The following is a 16,179-nucleotide window of genomic DNA, read 5'->3' on the forward strand; positions in this document are numbered from 1 at the left end:
AACATATAACATATACACAATGTAGATGCTTCATTCTTTCCACAATACTCTTTTAATATGTTAAAACAACTTTTTCAATCATATTTTAATTTAGACGATCTTTCTTCCTGAATTTGTCTTTAACAAAATGAAAATTTGTTCATTGTGAGAAAAAGCATGAAAGCTCCATAGGCATGAATCTGTAATTGTTCTTATCACATTTAATTCCATGCAGACACCTTCAAAATCAATTATTTGGTGTAGAAGAAGGAAAGTGCTGCCCCTATTAATAGGAATCATAAAAGATGACGTAAATTTAGGTAGTCTTCCATAAGGTATCCTTTGCTAGAAGCTGATTTGTCTCCCAAGGTAGAACTTTAGAGTGCACTGATAACAGAAGAAATTTTATCTTTATGTTCATCTTAGTCAATATTTGGCCCTGCAAAGATACAGGCTCGTCAACAAATCTCATCCCTTGGTAACTGTGAGGTTGGAAGACGTATGCAACTGGGCCCAGAGCTGTAACCAGGTGGGAGTTCCTGTTGCTGTCACTGCTGGCACCTCTGGTTTCATCCTAAAGAATGCCACAGAAGACTGCCATGCGACTTTCTTATGGAGACTACTGCTGATGAAGGATTTGTATCTGCACCGTTTTAAGTTTGATTCTACAAAGGAGGATCAGTGTGATCAGTTTGAAGTTTGGTCAAACTGGGGTGTGGGTGATTTTACTGAGTGATTTGCCCCAGGGCAGCCTGTGAGGAACAGGTCTCCTCAAGCAGCTAGGATACTTTTTATTGTATTCAGGTGCACGGGCAGAGGCACAGATACCACATTTCAGGCACCTGTGCCGGATAATTTAAACAAGCAATTCTCAGCTGTTGCCCCTAGTTACAGCTAAGGTAGAGTTAATTTTTCCTCAGTAGCTATTACAGGGCTGTGTTTTGGATGTGGAATAAGAATGTTGTTGATAACATACTGATGGCTTGGTATTTTGCCAAGTCGTGTTTATCCTACGTCAAGGATATTTTTTTTCCTCCCTCTCTGATGCTCCGCCAAGGAGGCGGCATGCAGATGGCAGTGGGAGGGAGCGTGGCCGGGGCAGGTGACCCGAACTGACCAAAGGGATGTCCCACACACAGAACGTCATGCTGGCTATTCGAGCTGGGGGCAGTAACCTGCGAGGGCGGATCATCTGCTTTCGGACAGCGGGTCTGGCTGAGGCAGTGGGGGTGAGCAACTGCACTGGCGCGCTTGTTGTTGTTGTTATTTCAATTATTAACCTCTTCTTATGTCAACACACAAGTTTTAATTCGATTCTTCTCCGCATTCCACCGATGTGGGAAAGGGAGGGGCAGGGGGAAGCTGAGCACCGACCAGCTTCATCTCCCGCTGAGCTGAAAACAACCGCAGCTACGCCTTCCGCACGCCGCTCCGCCCGCCCCCAGCCCGCCCATCGGGGCCGCGGCGCGCAGGCGGCAGGCCGGGCGGCAGGGGCGGTCCCAGCGGCTGTGCCGCCCCCCGTGCCGCCCCCACGGCAGGCGGTGCCTGTGCCTGTGCCTGTGCCTGTGTCTGTGTCTGTGTCTGTGTGTCCGTGTCCGGGCCGTGCCCGCCATGCTGCCGCCGGCGCTGCTCCGCCGCCCGCTCGCCGCCGCCGCCCGCCAGGCCCTGCCGCGCGCCGGCCCTCAGGTAGCGGCGGGGGCGGGCGGGGCCGTTCCCTCCGCGCGGGGCCTCTCGCTGTCGCGTGGGGTCCTTTGGGATCCACCCCCGGGTGACGGGATCGATTCTGTGGGAAAAGGCTGCTGGGATCAGTGAGTCCAGCCCACAGTGCTCTGCTCGAGCAGCACCGCCCTGTGAACCAGACCGTGGCACCAAGCGTCACGTCCAGCCTTTCCTTAAACACCTCGGGGGACGGCGACTCCACCACGTCCCTTGGCAACCCATTCCGATGTCACATCACCCCGTCTGTAAAGAATTTCTTCCTGATGCCAAATCTGAACCTTTCCCGCTGTCTCTTGAGACTATGCCCTCTTACCTTGTCACTGTCGTCAGCTTGCAAGAAGATGCCGACCCCCAGCTGGTTACAGCCTCCTGTCAGGGAGTTGTAGAGAGTGATAAGGTCACCCCTGAGCCTCTTTTCACCAGGCTAAACAACCCCGGTTCCCTCAGCTCCTCCTCGCAAGACTTGTACTCCAGACCCTTCACCAGCTCCATTGCCCTTCTCTGGTACAGAAGTGGTCCTGCAGTATCCCAATGTGTGTCTAAGCAGGAGAAACTTTCAGGGCCTCTCATTTCCCACAGAAATGGGTCGCTCCTGCAGGCTCCATACTCAGTCAGAATCCTGTGAAGGTTTATGACAGCCCCAAGGAGCTGTGACTCATGGAAGCCAGTACTGGATAGTGTCATAGTGCAAAGGGCCATTGAGAAACAAAGCCTTTGTTTTTCACCTTCTGTATTCAGCAACCTGAAAGTGCAGGCAGCTGAGGGGGTCAGGCTCTTCTCCCAGGTAACAAGTGACAGATTTAGAGGAAGCAGCCTCAAATTGCCTAAACCAGGAGAGGTGTAGATTGGATATTAGGAGAAATTTATTCACTGAAAGGGTTGTAAAGCACTGAAACAGAGGAGTGATGGAATCACCACCCCTGGAAGTGTTTGAAAACAAGTAGATTTGTCGCTTGAGGATATGGTTTAGTTCTGGATGTGGCACATCTGGATTCACAGTGGATAGGATGATTTTAAATAATTTTTAAACATAAACAATTCTGTTCTGTGGCTTGAGTTGCATGGTGCTCATGTCTGCAGATTCACGTGAAATAGGACATGTCCAAAATCCATCCTGTAGCTGCCTCTGTGCAAACATGGGCTAAGGCCAAAGCTGTGTTTCGGCCCTAATTTTTCAGGTTTTATTTGAGGGGTGAGTAGCATCTTCCGGGTTATTGAGGCAACTGCAATAATAACTTAGTCTGGGACTCCCAAAGAGTTTTATCTAATATGAACAGAAAAACTGTTCTTGATCAGCCTTAGGGAAGCAGCCAATAAAAGGCTAGGATGTGAACTTAAGCAATCTTTTGTTGGAAAGAGTCACTCTTTCTTAAGTGTTGGTATCTTCTTCTTTCATTTGCCAATAATATGTAATTTGCCAGTACTGGTATGTGGTTGTCAGTGGAAAAATACGATGCAGTAGCGTGAGTTGGTTGGGTAAGTGCACCACAGACAGATATTGGTGTTGCTTCCTCTTTGGTGGCATCTCAGCAGCCTTGCTTTTGAATAATGTTTTTTGCCAAATGCGTCTTGCTGCTGACTTGCTGAAGAAGAGGTTGAGAAAAGGAGAATTCTGCTTTGTTATGAGCTAATAATTAAACAGTTGAGTGTATCAAAAGAAAGACACATTACAGCCATTGCCAAAAGGAGTGGCAGCAAATAATGCACATTGGAGCTACTTCCAAAGCAAAGTCTGAAAAGGTACTTCTTTTGTAGTGGATGTTGTGAAGTAAAGTACCCCTCTCCCAACTTGCAGTAACAGATGCTTCTGTAGTATTGCGCTAATTAAAAAAAATTAGACAGAATACAACTTTATGGCTTGAGAATGATTTTTACTATTTTTTCTTACTATTTTCTTTCAGGTACGCCTTGCTACAGGGCCCAGACAGAATAATGGCATTTTCTACGAAATTCGCACATATGATATTAAGCCAGCGAAGATGAAGGAGTTTTTGGAAATGGTCAGCAAGTACTTTCACTTTCGCACTGCCCACTCGGAGCTGGTGGGGTTCTGGTACTCGGAGCTGGGAGCCATGAACAAGGTGCTGCACATTTGGAAGTACGGTACGGTCAGCATCCCTTCGCGCCGCTCTGCTCCCTCTGTGTCCCCTGTCTCCTCGGCAAGAAGGTGAGGGGATTGCTTACCTGCCTTTTCCTTGTTGCTCTCATTGTAAGGAGGTGCCCCCAAAACATTGCTCCTGTAATGACTAGTGACGGGAACACGTCAGAGCTTGTCAGGACAACTTTGACGTGTTGGGATGAGAAAGTTACAGATGTTCTTGAACAGCACTCTCTGTTCAAAACGGGTCTGATAGAGGAACTGTGGCAGAGTGTTTCATTCATGGTAAATATTTTTAACTTAGGGTCAGTTCCACCAATGTCTTGAAACTTTTGAAGCTAATGGAGAATAGGAAATACACACACATATGTAGTCTGTGTGTGTTTATATGCATGTATAATAGTTCTTGTATTTTAGCTCAGAGTACCAGTCACTCCCAAAAAAAAAAAGAGCATGCACTTTGCATGCTTAAACTCCTTGTGCAGTGGGCCTGTTCTGAGGTAGGAAGCCAGGTCTGGCTTCTCCACCAGATCTGACTTCTCAGGCATGCAGAGTGTTTTTGTTGCAACTTTAACTTTGCTAGCAATACGGTTTTTACAGTATGATGAACTTTTTTTCTTGTTGGAGTTGGTGCTGACATGGAAGGTACAGGTAAGCCAAAAAAACTACTATTATGCTAAAAACTAGGCGTGCTGGCTGCGCTTTTTGTGGAGCCCAAGCGAAGGGATACTTGTGTTAATTCCCCAAATACGCAAGTGATACTTGTGTATAATTCCCCTTGAGCGCCTGCTGCAGTGCAGTTGTATCTACACGTTGATACAATGTGCTCGTTGAAGTCCAGTGTGGCCGCAGTACTTGTTTAGATTAAAGGATCACCCCTTTTGTTTTGGAGGGCTGAATCCTGGAATCAGAGAATTGTTTGGTTCCTCTCAGCCATGTTGCTCAGGGCCACCTCCAGCCTGACCTCTAACACTTCCAGGGATAGGGCATCCACAGCTTCTCTGAGCAATCTGCTCCAGTGCCTCAGCATTCTCACAATAAAGAATTTATTCATTATATCTTATCTAAACATTTCTCCATGCCAGAAGGTATTTAAGGCTGGGCTGGATGGAGCTCTGTGTGGCTGGTGTCCCCTCATGTTGACAGGGGCTTGAAACTAGGTGATGTTTAGAGGTTCCTTCCAATTCAAACCATCCTGTGATTCTAAGTCTACCCTTTGTCAGTTTAAAGCCATTCCCTCTTGTCCTGTCACTACATGCCCTCATAAAAAGTGCCTCTCCAGCTCTCTTATAGGCTCCCTTTAAGTGCTGGAATGCTCCTGTAAGGTCTTCCTGGAGCCTTCTCTTCTTCAGGCTGAATAGCCCAAACTCTTCCAGCCTTTCTTCACAAGAGAGGTGCTTGAGCGCTTGGATCATCTTTGTCAGCTCCTCTGATGTCACCCTTCATCCTTCCTTCATCCACCAAAGCTGTAACTCCATTGCAGAAGGTCAAAATGAGTCAGGTACAATTGGCCCTTAGTGAAGCTGTGTTGGCTGTCACCTCATGGCCTTCCATGAGCCTTGGCATAGTTTCCATAAGGATCTGCGCCTTGATCTTGCCAGGCACAGAGGTGAGACTGACCAAGCTGTAGTTCTGCAGTTCTTCTTATGTTTGTTTTTAAAAATGGGCTGCCACAGCTTGTCAAATACAATGAATTGTGGCTTAGCCACTTCCTCTGACAGTTTCCTGAGGACCCATGAATGTATCCCACTAGGTTCCGTTGATTTGTGCACCTTCACGTTCCTGGGATAGTCTCAGACCTGGATTTTTCCTACAGCAGGTGGTTCTTCATTCTCACAGCCCCTGCCTTTGCCTTCTGTGACTTCCATGGTCTGGCTGGAGCACTTGCCAGTGCAGACCAAGGCAAAAAAATACATTGAGTACCTTAACATTTTTCATGACCTGGGCAGCCATATCTTTCTTTTCCTTCAAGAGAGAACCATTCATTTGTCAATATTTTGAGTTCACTTGCATTTATAAATTCTCCTGCTTCTCAGAACATTTTATTCTTGGCTAATGTGACTATCTTTAAATTAAAAAAAAAATCTGTGGGAAACCTTTAAAATGCAAAACTAAGAGAAAAACCTATATCTTTTGTTTCCTAACAATGTTTTACAGTCTAATTGTGGTGGCTCCTCCCCCCACCCCGAGACCACACTATGATCTGAGAAATGAACAAAGTTTACAACATCCTTCCTCCTTGATTCATCAGATCCCTGCTTAGATAATTTCTATATTTACCTCTTAGTCCCAAGATACTGATATTTCTCAAAGTTCTTCCCATCCTCATATGCTAGATTTTTCTTTTGTAGTATTGGGGGCTGTTTGCATAAATATATTGCTTAAGATGCCACTGCAGCCTAAGCACTTGAAATTCACACTCTTAATTAAGTGGATTTGTTTTCCATTAAGAAAAAGGAAAAAAAAAAATTGTTTAGCTTTTGGGCATTTAACATCTTTTTATGTAACTGAACACACAAACATTATTTCTACACTTTTAATGTCATTTTATATAAGCCAAAGCACATTTATTAATTTTTTTCTTGATAGACTCTTACTTCTGATTTTTTTCCACTTCATTTCCATATCCACTGTGCTTTCTCCAAATCTTATCCTTGGTAACTGTTGCCACATCTAGTAGTCCCTGCAATTGCTATGTGTAAATCTTTTTAAACAGTAAACTTGCTTAACTTACTTTAACTCTTTTGTAAACCTTCTTGGAAAATTCCATTTGGCTTGAATCCATTTTAATCTGAGAGCTAAAGCAGATTTTAAAGGAAGTTTTGCAGAATTTAAAGGAAACTTACCACATCTGCTTGAGCTAATATGATGTCTAAAAATATCAGTTTCAAAATTAGTTAAGTGTAGTTTGCCTTCTTGCAATTATACATTTTGATTGCGTCTGATGTGATATCATGTGCATTTTTTAATGATATTTTTTCTTTCCTTACAGATAATTTTGCCCACAGAACAGCAGTCCGGCATGCACTAGCAAATGACAAAGACTGGCAGGGAAAGTTCATCTCTGCAGCTCTCCCCTTGGTAGAGAAGCAGCACAATGAGGTTGCTTATCTGGTGCCTTGGTGTCAGCTTGGGAAGCCTTCAAAGGAAGGGGGTGAGCTTATCTTTTCTTTTGCTGATTAAAGCTACCAACACTAACAGAAAATGGCTTAAAGTTTAAACCAGGTATTGCACAGTTTTATGACCCTTTACATAACAAATGCATGTATGTGCACCCATGTGGAAAAGGTGACATAACACAACGGGGGATAGTTTTTTGGAAGGATTTTACACTAACATACATCAATAGCTGACTGATCATCAAGGTTCTTAATGATCAGGATGGTGACTTGCTAAATGAATATGCAAAATGGCAGTACCATAGTAGTGGTCAGAGCAGCCATCCCAGACTTCCTTTGTCTGTCCATCAGTGAGAGGGCATTTCCTGGGTAACTGCTGTTCTCTTTCAAAGAGATTTTCCTCTTATCAATTTGCTTTGATACTGCTTCTTTCACATAAAGTTTAAAAAATTTCCTACTTCTTTAAAGATACGTGAAAGTCAAACAAGGATCTGCTCCTTGATGTTGCGAGGTACAGAGGTGAGACTGACTGAGCTGTGGTTCTGCAGTTCTTCCTTATGCCCCTTTTTGTAACAATCACAGGTTAGGTGTAGAAGTCATGTCTCTTTGTACTTTAATTCTCTCTGTAGCAAATTTGATGTTAGTACTATTGCCTGTTCCCCAATTCATGAATACTGGCAGGCTTTCTTGTATGAAGTGACAGGGAGCAGACCTTGCTTCAGCCCTGAGCACATGTATAACGACAGTAATCTTTGTTCTTTATTTCGTTTATTCAGGATTTGGAATTTTATGCTGTTGCTGTTGAATTTGAAACAGTTTTCTCTAAAATCTGGAGAGACAACTTGAAACACTGTTACAGTTTATCTCCAGCCTGTTGCTGGAGAGTGACACCAGACGCTGCCAAGTAGCAAGTGTCTGGCTTTCTATTACTGTGTCAACAATTGTGATCTGAAGTAACTTCCTGAACAGAAAGAAGACAAGTAACTTTTAGCCGGACTGGAGGTTTTTTGGTGAATTACACCATTTCTCTACAAAGAAAGGAGATGCTTGGCACAGCAGAGGTGCTAAACTAGTCCTGCTCTTTTGGTTATGCTGTCAGATCTTACTGTGATCAACTGCCAGAAGTCAAAGGAGTTTGTAATGTCATAAACCACTTAAATGGCAGAAAATATCTCCAGTCTTAGAAAAGACACCCAGCATTGCTCAAGCAGACACCCAAATCCCTCTAACAAGTATGAGCACTTGTGGTATCTTTGTGGTATCTACAAAGTAGTCTGAATATCCCAAAATCTCCATGCAGCATTGAAAATTGCAAAGTTGGGCTTTGTGGGAAGCCTTCTGTTCTTCAGGGCCCTGGTACTTAGACTGACACTTGAACTAACTGCTGTTAGTGAGCTTGAGCTCTTGTGAGCCTCTGGAAGGTGTGAGTTCTTGTGCTTGTTGGGAGGAGGGGGCAGTTTCCTGTTGTCCTCAAATGACAGTGAAACGTTATACTGGTCTCACAGCAAATACACCGTGGCCATGAGACATGGTTCAAGATCTGCTGTATTAATTTGTATTTCCTTCCTTGTGGTAGTGTTTGCCTTTTCTTCTAGGTGTGTATGAATGGGTTACTTTCCAGATGAAGCCTGGTGGGCCAGCATTGTGGGGTGAAGCATTTCGTGCTGCAATCAATGCTCACATCAACACAGGATATACCAAGCTGATCGGTGTTTTCCACACAGAATATGGATTACTTAACACAGGTACTCATCAATTTCTGGTACAAATTTTGACATAGGAGGGGGCAGAGGAGAGGGGCAAGCCACCATCCTGGATCAGGATTGGTCAGCTTGCTGAAAATGTTGGTGTGGATCACTGAAGCCCTGTAAACAGTCCTTGAACCCAGTGTTGTGTATTGGGTTATAGACTTGAGCCAGTTGCCCCAGTCTTAAAATACTCTCAGATATTAAAAGACTCTCTGATAATAAAGTCAAACCATGCAATGGCTCAGTGAAAGATCATCCCACCACTGGCATGCCTGGAGAATTGTTTCTGATAGCTGCACTGCCTGTAACAGATGAAGGCACATTGCCAGGACTTAGAGTACGTGTTGTATTGCAGCATAGTAGTGCTCAGCTGAGTTTATTTGTACTTTCTCAGTCCATGTACTATGGTGGAACGAGAGCCCAGATCAGCGGGCAGCAGGAAGACACAGTGCCCATGAAGATGCCAGAGTTGTGGCAGCTGGTAAGACATGATGAATCTAGAGAACTCACTTGTGTTACCTGCATGCATGCTGAGAAAAGTATTACCTTTCATTGGAATATTGTCCTAATTAAACATGTATTTAATTTTAGTGCGCGACAGTGTCAGATTCTTGGAGTCCCAGCAAAATATGCTTCTGATTCCTCTGCAATGCTCACCACTGAAGTAACCTTCTTCTAAAGGATGTAACTGACGGCAGAAGAGACAAGATGGAAGTGCTGTCAGCAAGTGACATGGACCCCCATACCCTTATGAGATGAGCTGTTCTTCAGATGACAAAAAATGGATGCAAAATGCTGATCCACTGGCAGTGTAAATCAGCATTCTGACACCAATTGTTAAACAGAAGTTTATGGTGATGTTCCTATCTCTCCAGGACAAACAACTTGAGCCATATCATGATGTAAACCATGCATTACCAACCTTCTATTTTAATCCTTAAGTTCTTCATGATTTTTTGCACAGCTAAATCACTTGCCAAACTGAGGAAGTTAAGTGCTCTTGTCCAGCATTCCAGCCAGGCATGGTATAATTTTTATAACATACTTTGATGCCTCTTATAATTTCACATCTTAGTTATTCCATACAGTTTTAAGAAGGAAAACTCCCACATGTATCTTAACAAATTATGTTTTAATCAGACTTCTCACTGGTGTACTTTATATTAATTCTGAGCAATGTACAACATCAGTGTTGCTGGAATTGCACTTTAAATGTAACAGTGGGGCTGATTAGGTAGTGTATCCTAATGAGTTCTGCCATGAAACTTTTTACATAATAACTTGTTATGGCTCATTTCAGTCTTTTCTTTTTCTGTTCATCAAACACTGCCTCAAAACTGTGAGTTATCCCCACAAGCTTTGGCTTGGATATTTTATTATTTGTTTAAGGTGCTATAGGTGATTAGCCCTTCTTGTTCAATTGTGTCATCAGACTCAACTGATTTACATGTACTGTCATTCTTTGAAATACTTTTTGTCGGACTGTTGAAAGCTAAATAAATGAGCATAAAGCATTAATTCTTTGTGTTTATGGCTCAAGCTCTTACTCATTTTAACTACGACATGATTAAATTCCATTTTCCAAGTACAGCATTCATTTTGCAGGTCTTCGTTTTCAGTCAACAACAAATTGCTTTAGAACCAGTAAGCTGGTAAGGGTGAATAGCAGTAGGGCAGAGGGCACATGGGCTAAGAAGTCAAACTTCTATTTGTATACAGTGGTACAGAGCACCCTCTTCTGCAATTTATAGGTATTGACTATAAATTGCAGAGCACTTGGGAGGATTTTCTACATGTTAATCATGGATCTGCAGTGAGCAATTGAGAACTGAAGAGTCTTAGTGTAGGTTGCCTAATGATTATTGCTGCTTTAAAGTTCCTTAAGATCTCACAGAAAGCACTAAAGCAAGCTCTGGGCCATTATGCTTGTGTCCCAGGTGGGAACATGGGATGTGGCTGCTGTAGTTAAGAGAGTGTAACAGGTCCCAGCGGCCATATCCACGTCCTCATACACTGCTCCCTCCAACAAAGCCACGTTTAGCATTCTCAGGGTGGAACAAACACTACTTCAGAGACCCCTGTCTTTTACAAATCAACCTTGAAGGTACCAAGAGCTGATGAACCACTATATTGTTCAGAACATTGCCTTACAACAGTTCTTTCAAAGGAAGATTTTTTTTAACTAAAAAAATATGGGCTGAAAAATGGGGAGAGTTAAAAAGATACTTTTTAAAAAAAATTTGAATGCAAGAATTATTTCACTGGGGTTTTTGTTTGGTCCATTGTTTTTCTGTTTTTTTAATTAAAACTAATTTCTGTAACACCAGCACTGGGAGTAGAGAACATTCAAGATGTTAGAGGTGTCCTTTATCCTGAGGTGCCAGCTGGACACTAGGTCAAAACAGAAAACCCTGGAAATTAAGAGGCCTCGGCAATCATCAACCACATGAAGTTCAAAGTGCCAGATTCTGCACCTGGGGCAGGGCAACTCTGGCTGTACAGACAGGCTGGAGGAAAAGATGTTAGAAAGCAACAGGAGTGGGCCCTGGAGGGTCCTGGTCTGTGGCAAGTTGAACGTGAGTGAGCAGTGCCCTGGCAGCCAGGAGGGCCAGCTGTGTCCTGTCCTGGGGTGCATCAGGCACAGCATCACAGCTGAGCAAGGGAGGGGATTGTCCTGTTCTGCTCTGCACTGGGGCAGCCTCACCTTCAGTGCTGGGGACAAGGTTTGGGTGCCACTGGTGTCTTTTGGGACCACCTAAAAACAGAGGCCAGACAAAACTAAGGAGAACAAAAAGCAGTTATGTTTATCGAAGGGCATTCAAGATACATTTCAGGCAGATGAAGCCGCCCCCCCGCTGCCCCCAGGGGCTACACCCAGAAATGGACAATGGGTCATGGGCTTTCATACTTTTTAAGTTTGGTCCATTTGCAGACTGGGGCTTAATCTTCCAATTACAGCTCTAGGTAATGAAGTGATTTACCCCAAGTTTGCTCCCCGCAACTCACTTTTGTTTACATTTCTTAGGACCTGAGAAAGTAAGGTGTTCTTGATTCCTGGGCCTGAAGAGGAATTGCTTTGTCTGACCAAAATGGGAAAAGAGTAGCTAATACTCTATGTGGAGTTCATACACTAAAGAATTGCAGGATTACAGATATAGGATTTTAGCTTTTTTATTTTTTATAAGGCGTCACTACAATGTAAAAAAAAAAAAAAAAATGAAGCCATTAGAGAGGGGCAACACAGATGGTGAAGGACCCTGAGGGAAAGCTGAATGAGGAGCATCTGAGGTCCCTGTGTTGGTTCAGCCTGGAGGAGACTGAGGAGAGACCCCATGAAAGTTACCACTTCCTCCTGAGGGGAAGAGGAGGGGCAGGCACTGATTTTGTCTCTCTGTCACCCAGTGACAGGACCTCAGAGAATGGCCTGAAATTGTGTCAGGGGAGGTTCAGGCTGGATATTAGAAAAGGATTCTTCACCCAGAGGGTGGCTGGGCACTCTAACAGGCTCTCCACAGAAAAGATCACAGCACCCAGCCTGACAGAGATCAGGATGCGTTTGGACAATGCTCTTAAGCATATGATGTGATTCTTGTGGATGATGTTGTGCAGGGACAGGAATGGGACCAGGTGGTCCTTTAGGGTCTCTTCTAAATCAGCATATTCTGTGATTCTGTGAAATTCTAATTAACTTCTTATAATCAGGAAGAATTTTCCTGATGAGTGTAACTTCAGGAATTGGTTAGATACTGGAACTTGGTTGATGGTGATACTATATGCAGTAGCAGACAACATTTTAGTATCAGTTGATCCTTGAGCAATCACACCATTATTCTGCTTTCATTTGTAAACTGCTGTTCAAAATCCAATGTGTATAGGTTGTTTTTAGCAAGGAGGAACCATCATCAACTTGCATATGTGTAATAAAAATTCAGAGGCAGGTATTTGAGTTGGGATTTAAACATAAAGAGAAGTTTGTTATGCTTTGTACAGTTAACCAATCACTTGCTAGAGACCTCTTCATTTACTAACTTTAAGTTTAATGTAGCACTTACCTTAATATCTTGCATCTCCTCATTTACCTGAAAATAGTATATCTACTCCATACTTGTTTCTAGAGCTACTGAAATCTTATGCATCAAAGTTAAGAACAAAAAATCTGGCAAAACTAAAAGCTCCTAGCAGTGCTCCTAGAAATAGCAAATGCAAAAATTACACTTGTGAAAACCAGTGGTGCTATAACATCTTTATTTTTTACTTAATACAAGGCAATTAGAGTGCCTTTTAATACTTCACATAACAGATATTAGCAAATACAAATATATATACTTTTTTTTTGCTTTTAACGAAAATGTCCATTTAAGGATTTAACTTAGAAATTTCAGTTGTGAAATCTCTCTAGATTTTTGCAAAGTTAACAGATATTCCAGTGCAAAAATAGATCCCATTACAGATAGCATAAAGTGCTTGGAACAAAGGGCCAACTATAATTCAGGAGGGAAAGATAAGCACAACAGTGGTTGTTTAACTATGGGAAAATACAACTCCTTACTGAAATACAAATGTACTACAAAGAGGGATGCAACACGTTAATAGTACTGAAGTTTAAAATAAGTTAACACCTCAGTGTAGTTTCATTATCAGAAGTGGTTCACGTAATGTGTATGACTCCAGAGTGATTTTTCCCCAACGCATACTTAAGTGAAAATTAGTGGCTGTCTGAACATATTCCATGACCTATCTTCATGCCAGTGCTGCATTAGTCTGTCTGTTCAGTACAAACAATGCAGATCAGAGCTGTGAAGTAGTTTAATATCCACATTTACTGCAATATTTTGTCACAGATAGCAGACCCTCTAAGCACGACAGTCATGGGGCAAAACAAATCAAGAATCTTTTTGGTGGGCTAAGGAAAGTGTATTACCATGTAACTGTTGTTTCCTGATACATGAATAATTTAAATAAGCAGCTACCAAGAGCAAACCACAGCCCTTTCAGGACCAAATCTGAATCCTCCTAGAACTCGTTCCAGCTCTACATGCACTGGTTTGGTGCAGTGCAAAAGGTTAGCCCTTGACTTCAGTGATGTAATGCTGATTTGTAATAGCGACTTTTAGCAGTGGCAAGCCTCCAGGACATGCTACTTGTTTAAATGATGCGGCAACATACTTGCAGCCTGTTCTGGAGTAGTCATGGCTGTAGCTCTGCTGTTTCTGCACCTGGAAGTCTGGTGTATTCATCACCCTGTAACTCATCCCCATAGAGTGACGATCTCATAAAAGTAATAACAAAGTATGTTTTCAGTGAGGTATACCAATCCCCTTTACACTCCTTTTCTCAATCCCCTTAGCAATGAATTATACAGATTAAAAAAAGTATGAAAAGGCACTTCAGTAGAGCCTGTACTAAGCTCTTACTTTACCTCAAGGCAGGACACAAAGGGACAAGGAACTTAGTTTAACTGTGTTATAAAAATGTTGAGTTGGTCAGTGTTACCAAGTATATTTGGAAATATGTAATTAATCTTCTTCAGGCTCATGCCAGCCTTTTCAGTATTTGCTGGGCTGCTATGGTCATTCACAGAAGAAAATGGTCCATGACTGATTCATGGAGTAGCATCAAAACTAGTGCAGAACCTCTGTGAGTTTTTAAGGCGGAGGTATGGGATACAGGAACAGCTCAGGAACTGCACTTGTGTTCAAACCACATTACTGAACCAATTTTCAAATGTAAAAGCAACACAGAGGGGCCTAAAAAGCATACTCTCCCATGACCGTTGTACAATGTGAACAAGAATTGGTTGTTCTTACTATATAATTTCCCCTCTAATATTACTCTGGCTTTGTAAAACTTGAAAAACTTGACTGATGAACTGTAGCACTATTACCTTGGACTCTCTTGTTTTTCAGGGGGATTTTTTACTGAAACAGTTTTTTGTCACATGTATAATAAGAATGTATAATACTCCAGTTAGGGATCACCTAATGACTGAAACTACACTGCACAATAGAAGCAGAAACTTACACAATTATGTTATACCAGTTTCCAAACAGGAGAGTTTTAGGTGAACAACTTGCAGTTGTTTGCAGATAGCAGCTGATTGCTAGAATCTGGTCAGATCATGAATGCAGCTATCCACCACATGGACAGAAAGAGAGCGTAGCATTACAGGCATAATGTAAAGAAATACCGTGGCTACAAAGATCAACTGAAAGTATTTCCAATCCCTAATTATGCTACCTACCTATTAAAAGTCATAAATAATACTGTTAAAAAAAAAAATCTACATCTCATTTCTAGTCTTACCTGGCAAAGCCAGAAACAGCAACATGCTTGTGCTAAGCAGTAATTCCAGATGTTGGGTACCTTTCTGGTGCAAAGCAGGGGTTAAAGAGCAGATATTACAAATCTGAGTGACAGCTCATGATTTAGAATTTGCTCTTGGCATTAGCAGCTTGTACAACTACTGAGTTTGCTGCTGTGGTCCAAACCCTATGTCTGCTTCTCACCCACTTTTTTCTACTAGATGTTCATGCAGCTGCCACAGTACCTCAGAGGAGCAGGAAAGTACTTAACTGCACAAACACCTAGTCAGAGTATGTTGTTGATTGTGATGCTGGTGGGACAATCATGCATTTGGAGGGTTCACAGTTCTGCATATCACCACTTGCTGATGAAGATGTGTGGTTATGATGGCCGGTCTCTTGCCACCCCACCTGCACAGTACTGCTTTGTGGTCTCAGCTTTGTCACCACTGACCTACACCAGCCTAGAGAAAGCCGTCTTGTAAGTTTTTACAACCTAGGGCTACAACATTGGTGGTGACATTTCTTGCCATGGACTGTTTTGGTGCATTCATTGCCAGCAATGGATATAGCACCAGCACATTCCCACTCCTGACATGAATGTTCCAAATACTAAAACATGCATGTCCTAAATATCTGTAAATAACCACTGGCCATGATTTCTCAATGAATTATTTTAGCAACCCTAACAAAAACATACTGTACAGAACAAGATACAGTATACTTGAAAGCCCACAACATCTCATGGGTGCTTTACCACAGCTTCAGAGTTATACTGTAATGAGCTAAGTTCAAGTCTTTCACTGGAGAACAGTACAAGACGACTCCATGAGGCACTGCCCCTGTAAAGGAATTGTTTTCATTGCATTGAATTGCATTGCATTGAATGGTTATCAGTAGAGTGTCCAGTTGCTTTTCCTCTAGCTTCTTTGGGAGTATCCTATCCCAGGAAAAGGAAGTTTGCATTCTGCTCATCATATCTTTGACGAAATTGGCTCACACACAACTTTCTTTTACCTTCTCATCTTGCAGGAAGGAGTTAAGGATTGCAATGTCTACCACAGTCTGGTTTTTGTGCAATGACAGGTCCTTAGTATGGTCGTCATCACTTTGGTCCTTAGCAAAATTTACAAAAACCTACAAGAAAAAAAGGCCATGTCAAACACCACCATAGTATTTAATGAATTCATGGCATTTTAAGTACTGGATATCCT

General features: G+C 42.6%; 2 protein-coding genes across 3 annotated transcripts in view; one reads left to right on the top strand and one right to left on the bottom strand.

Annotated features, from left to right (window-relative positions):
• Positions 1–1,164: 1,164 nt before the first annotated feature.
• NIPSNAP3A (nipsnap homolog 3A) lies at positions 1,165–10,160 on the top strand. 2 transcript variants are annotated; one of them, XM_058824324.1, is made up of 6 exons: positions 1,165–1,208; positions 3,600–3,801; positions 6,789–6,950; positions 8,511–8,660; positions 9,058–9,144; positions 9,255–10,160. In XM_058824324.1, the coding sequence occupies exons 2-6, from the start codon at positions 3,678–3,680 to the stop codon at positions 9,329–9,331; spliced, it is 600 nt and encodes a 199-aa protein (XP_058680307.1). In that variant the 5' UTR covers positions 1,165–1,208; positions 3,600–3,677; the 3' UTR covers positions 9,332–10,160. The 2 variants fall into 2 exon arrangements, with proteins under 2 accessions (XP_058680307.1, XP_058680305.1); XM_058824322.1 differs by lacking the exon at positions 1,165–1,208 and adding an exon at positions 1,545–1,665.
• Positions 10,161–12,902: 2,742 nt separating this feature from the next.
• Positions 12,903–16,179, bottom strand: part of ABCA1 (ATP binding cassette subfamily A member 1) — a 95,019-nt gene continuing 91,742 nt past the window's right edge. Inside the window, exon 50 of the mRNA XM_058824349.1 lies at positions 12,903–16,102. Within this exon, the coding sequence (XP_058680332.1) occupies positions 15,962–16,102 (141 nt within the window). The 3' untranslated portion in view covers positions 12,903–15,961. The remainder of the gene's footprint in view (positions 16,103–16,179) is intronic.

This window comes from Ammospiza caudacuta, chromosome Z (genome assembly GCF_027887145.1).
Source record: "Ammospiza caudacuta isolate bAmmCau1 chromosome Z, bAmmCau1.pri, whole genome shotgun sequence".
In the NCBI taxonomy this organism is placed as follows: Eukaryota; Metazoa; Chordata; class Aves; order Passeriformes; family Passerellidae; genus Ammospiza; species Ammospiza caudacuta.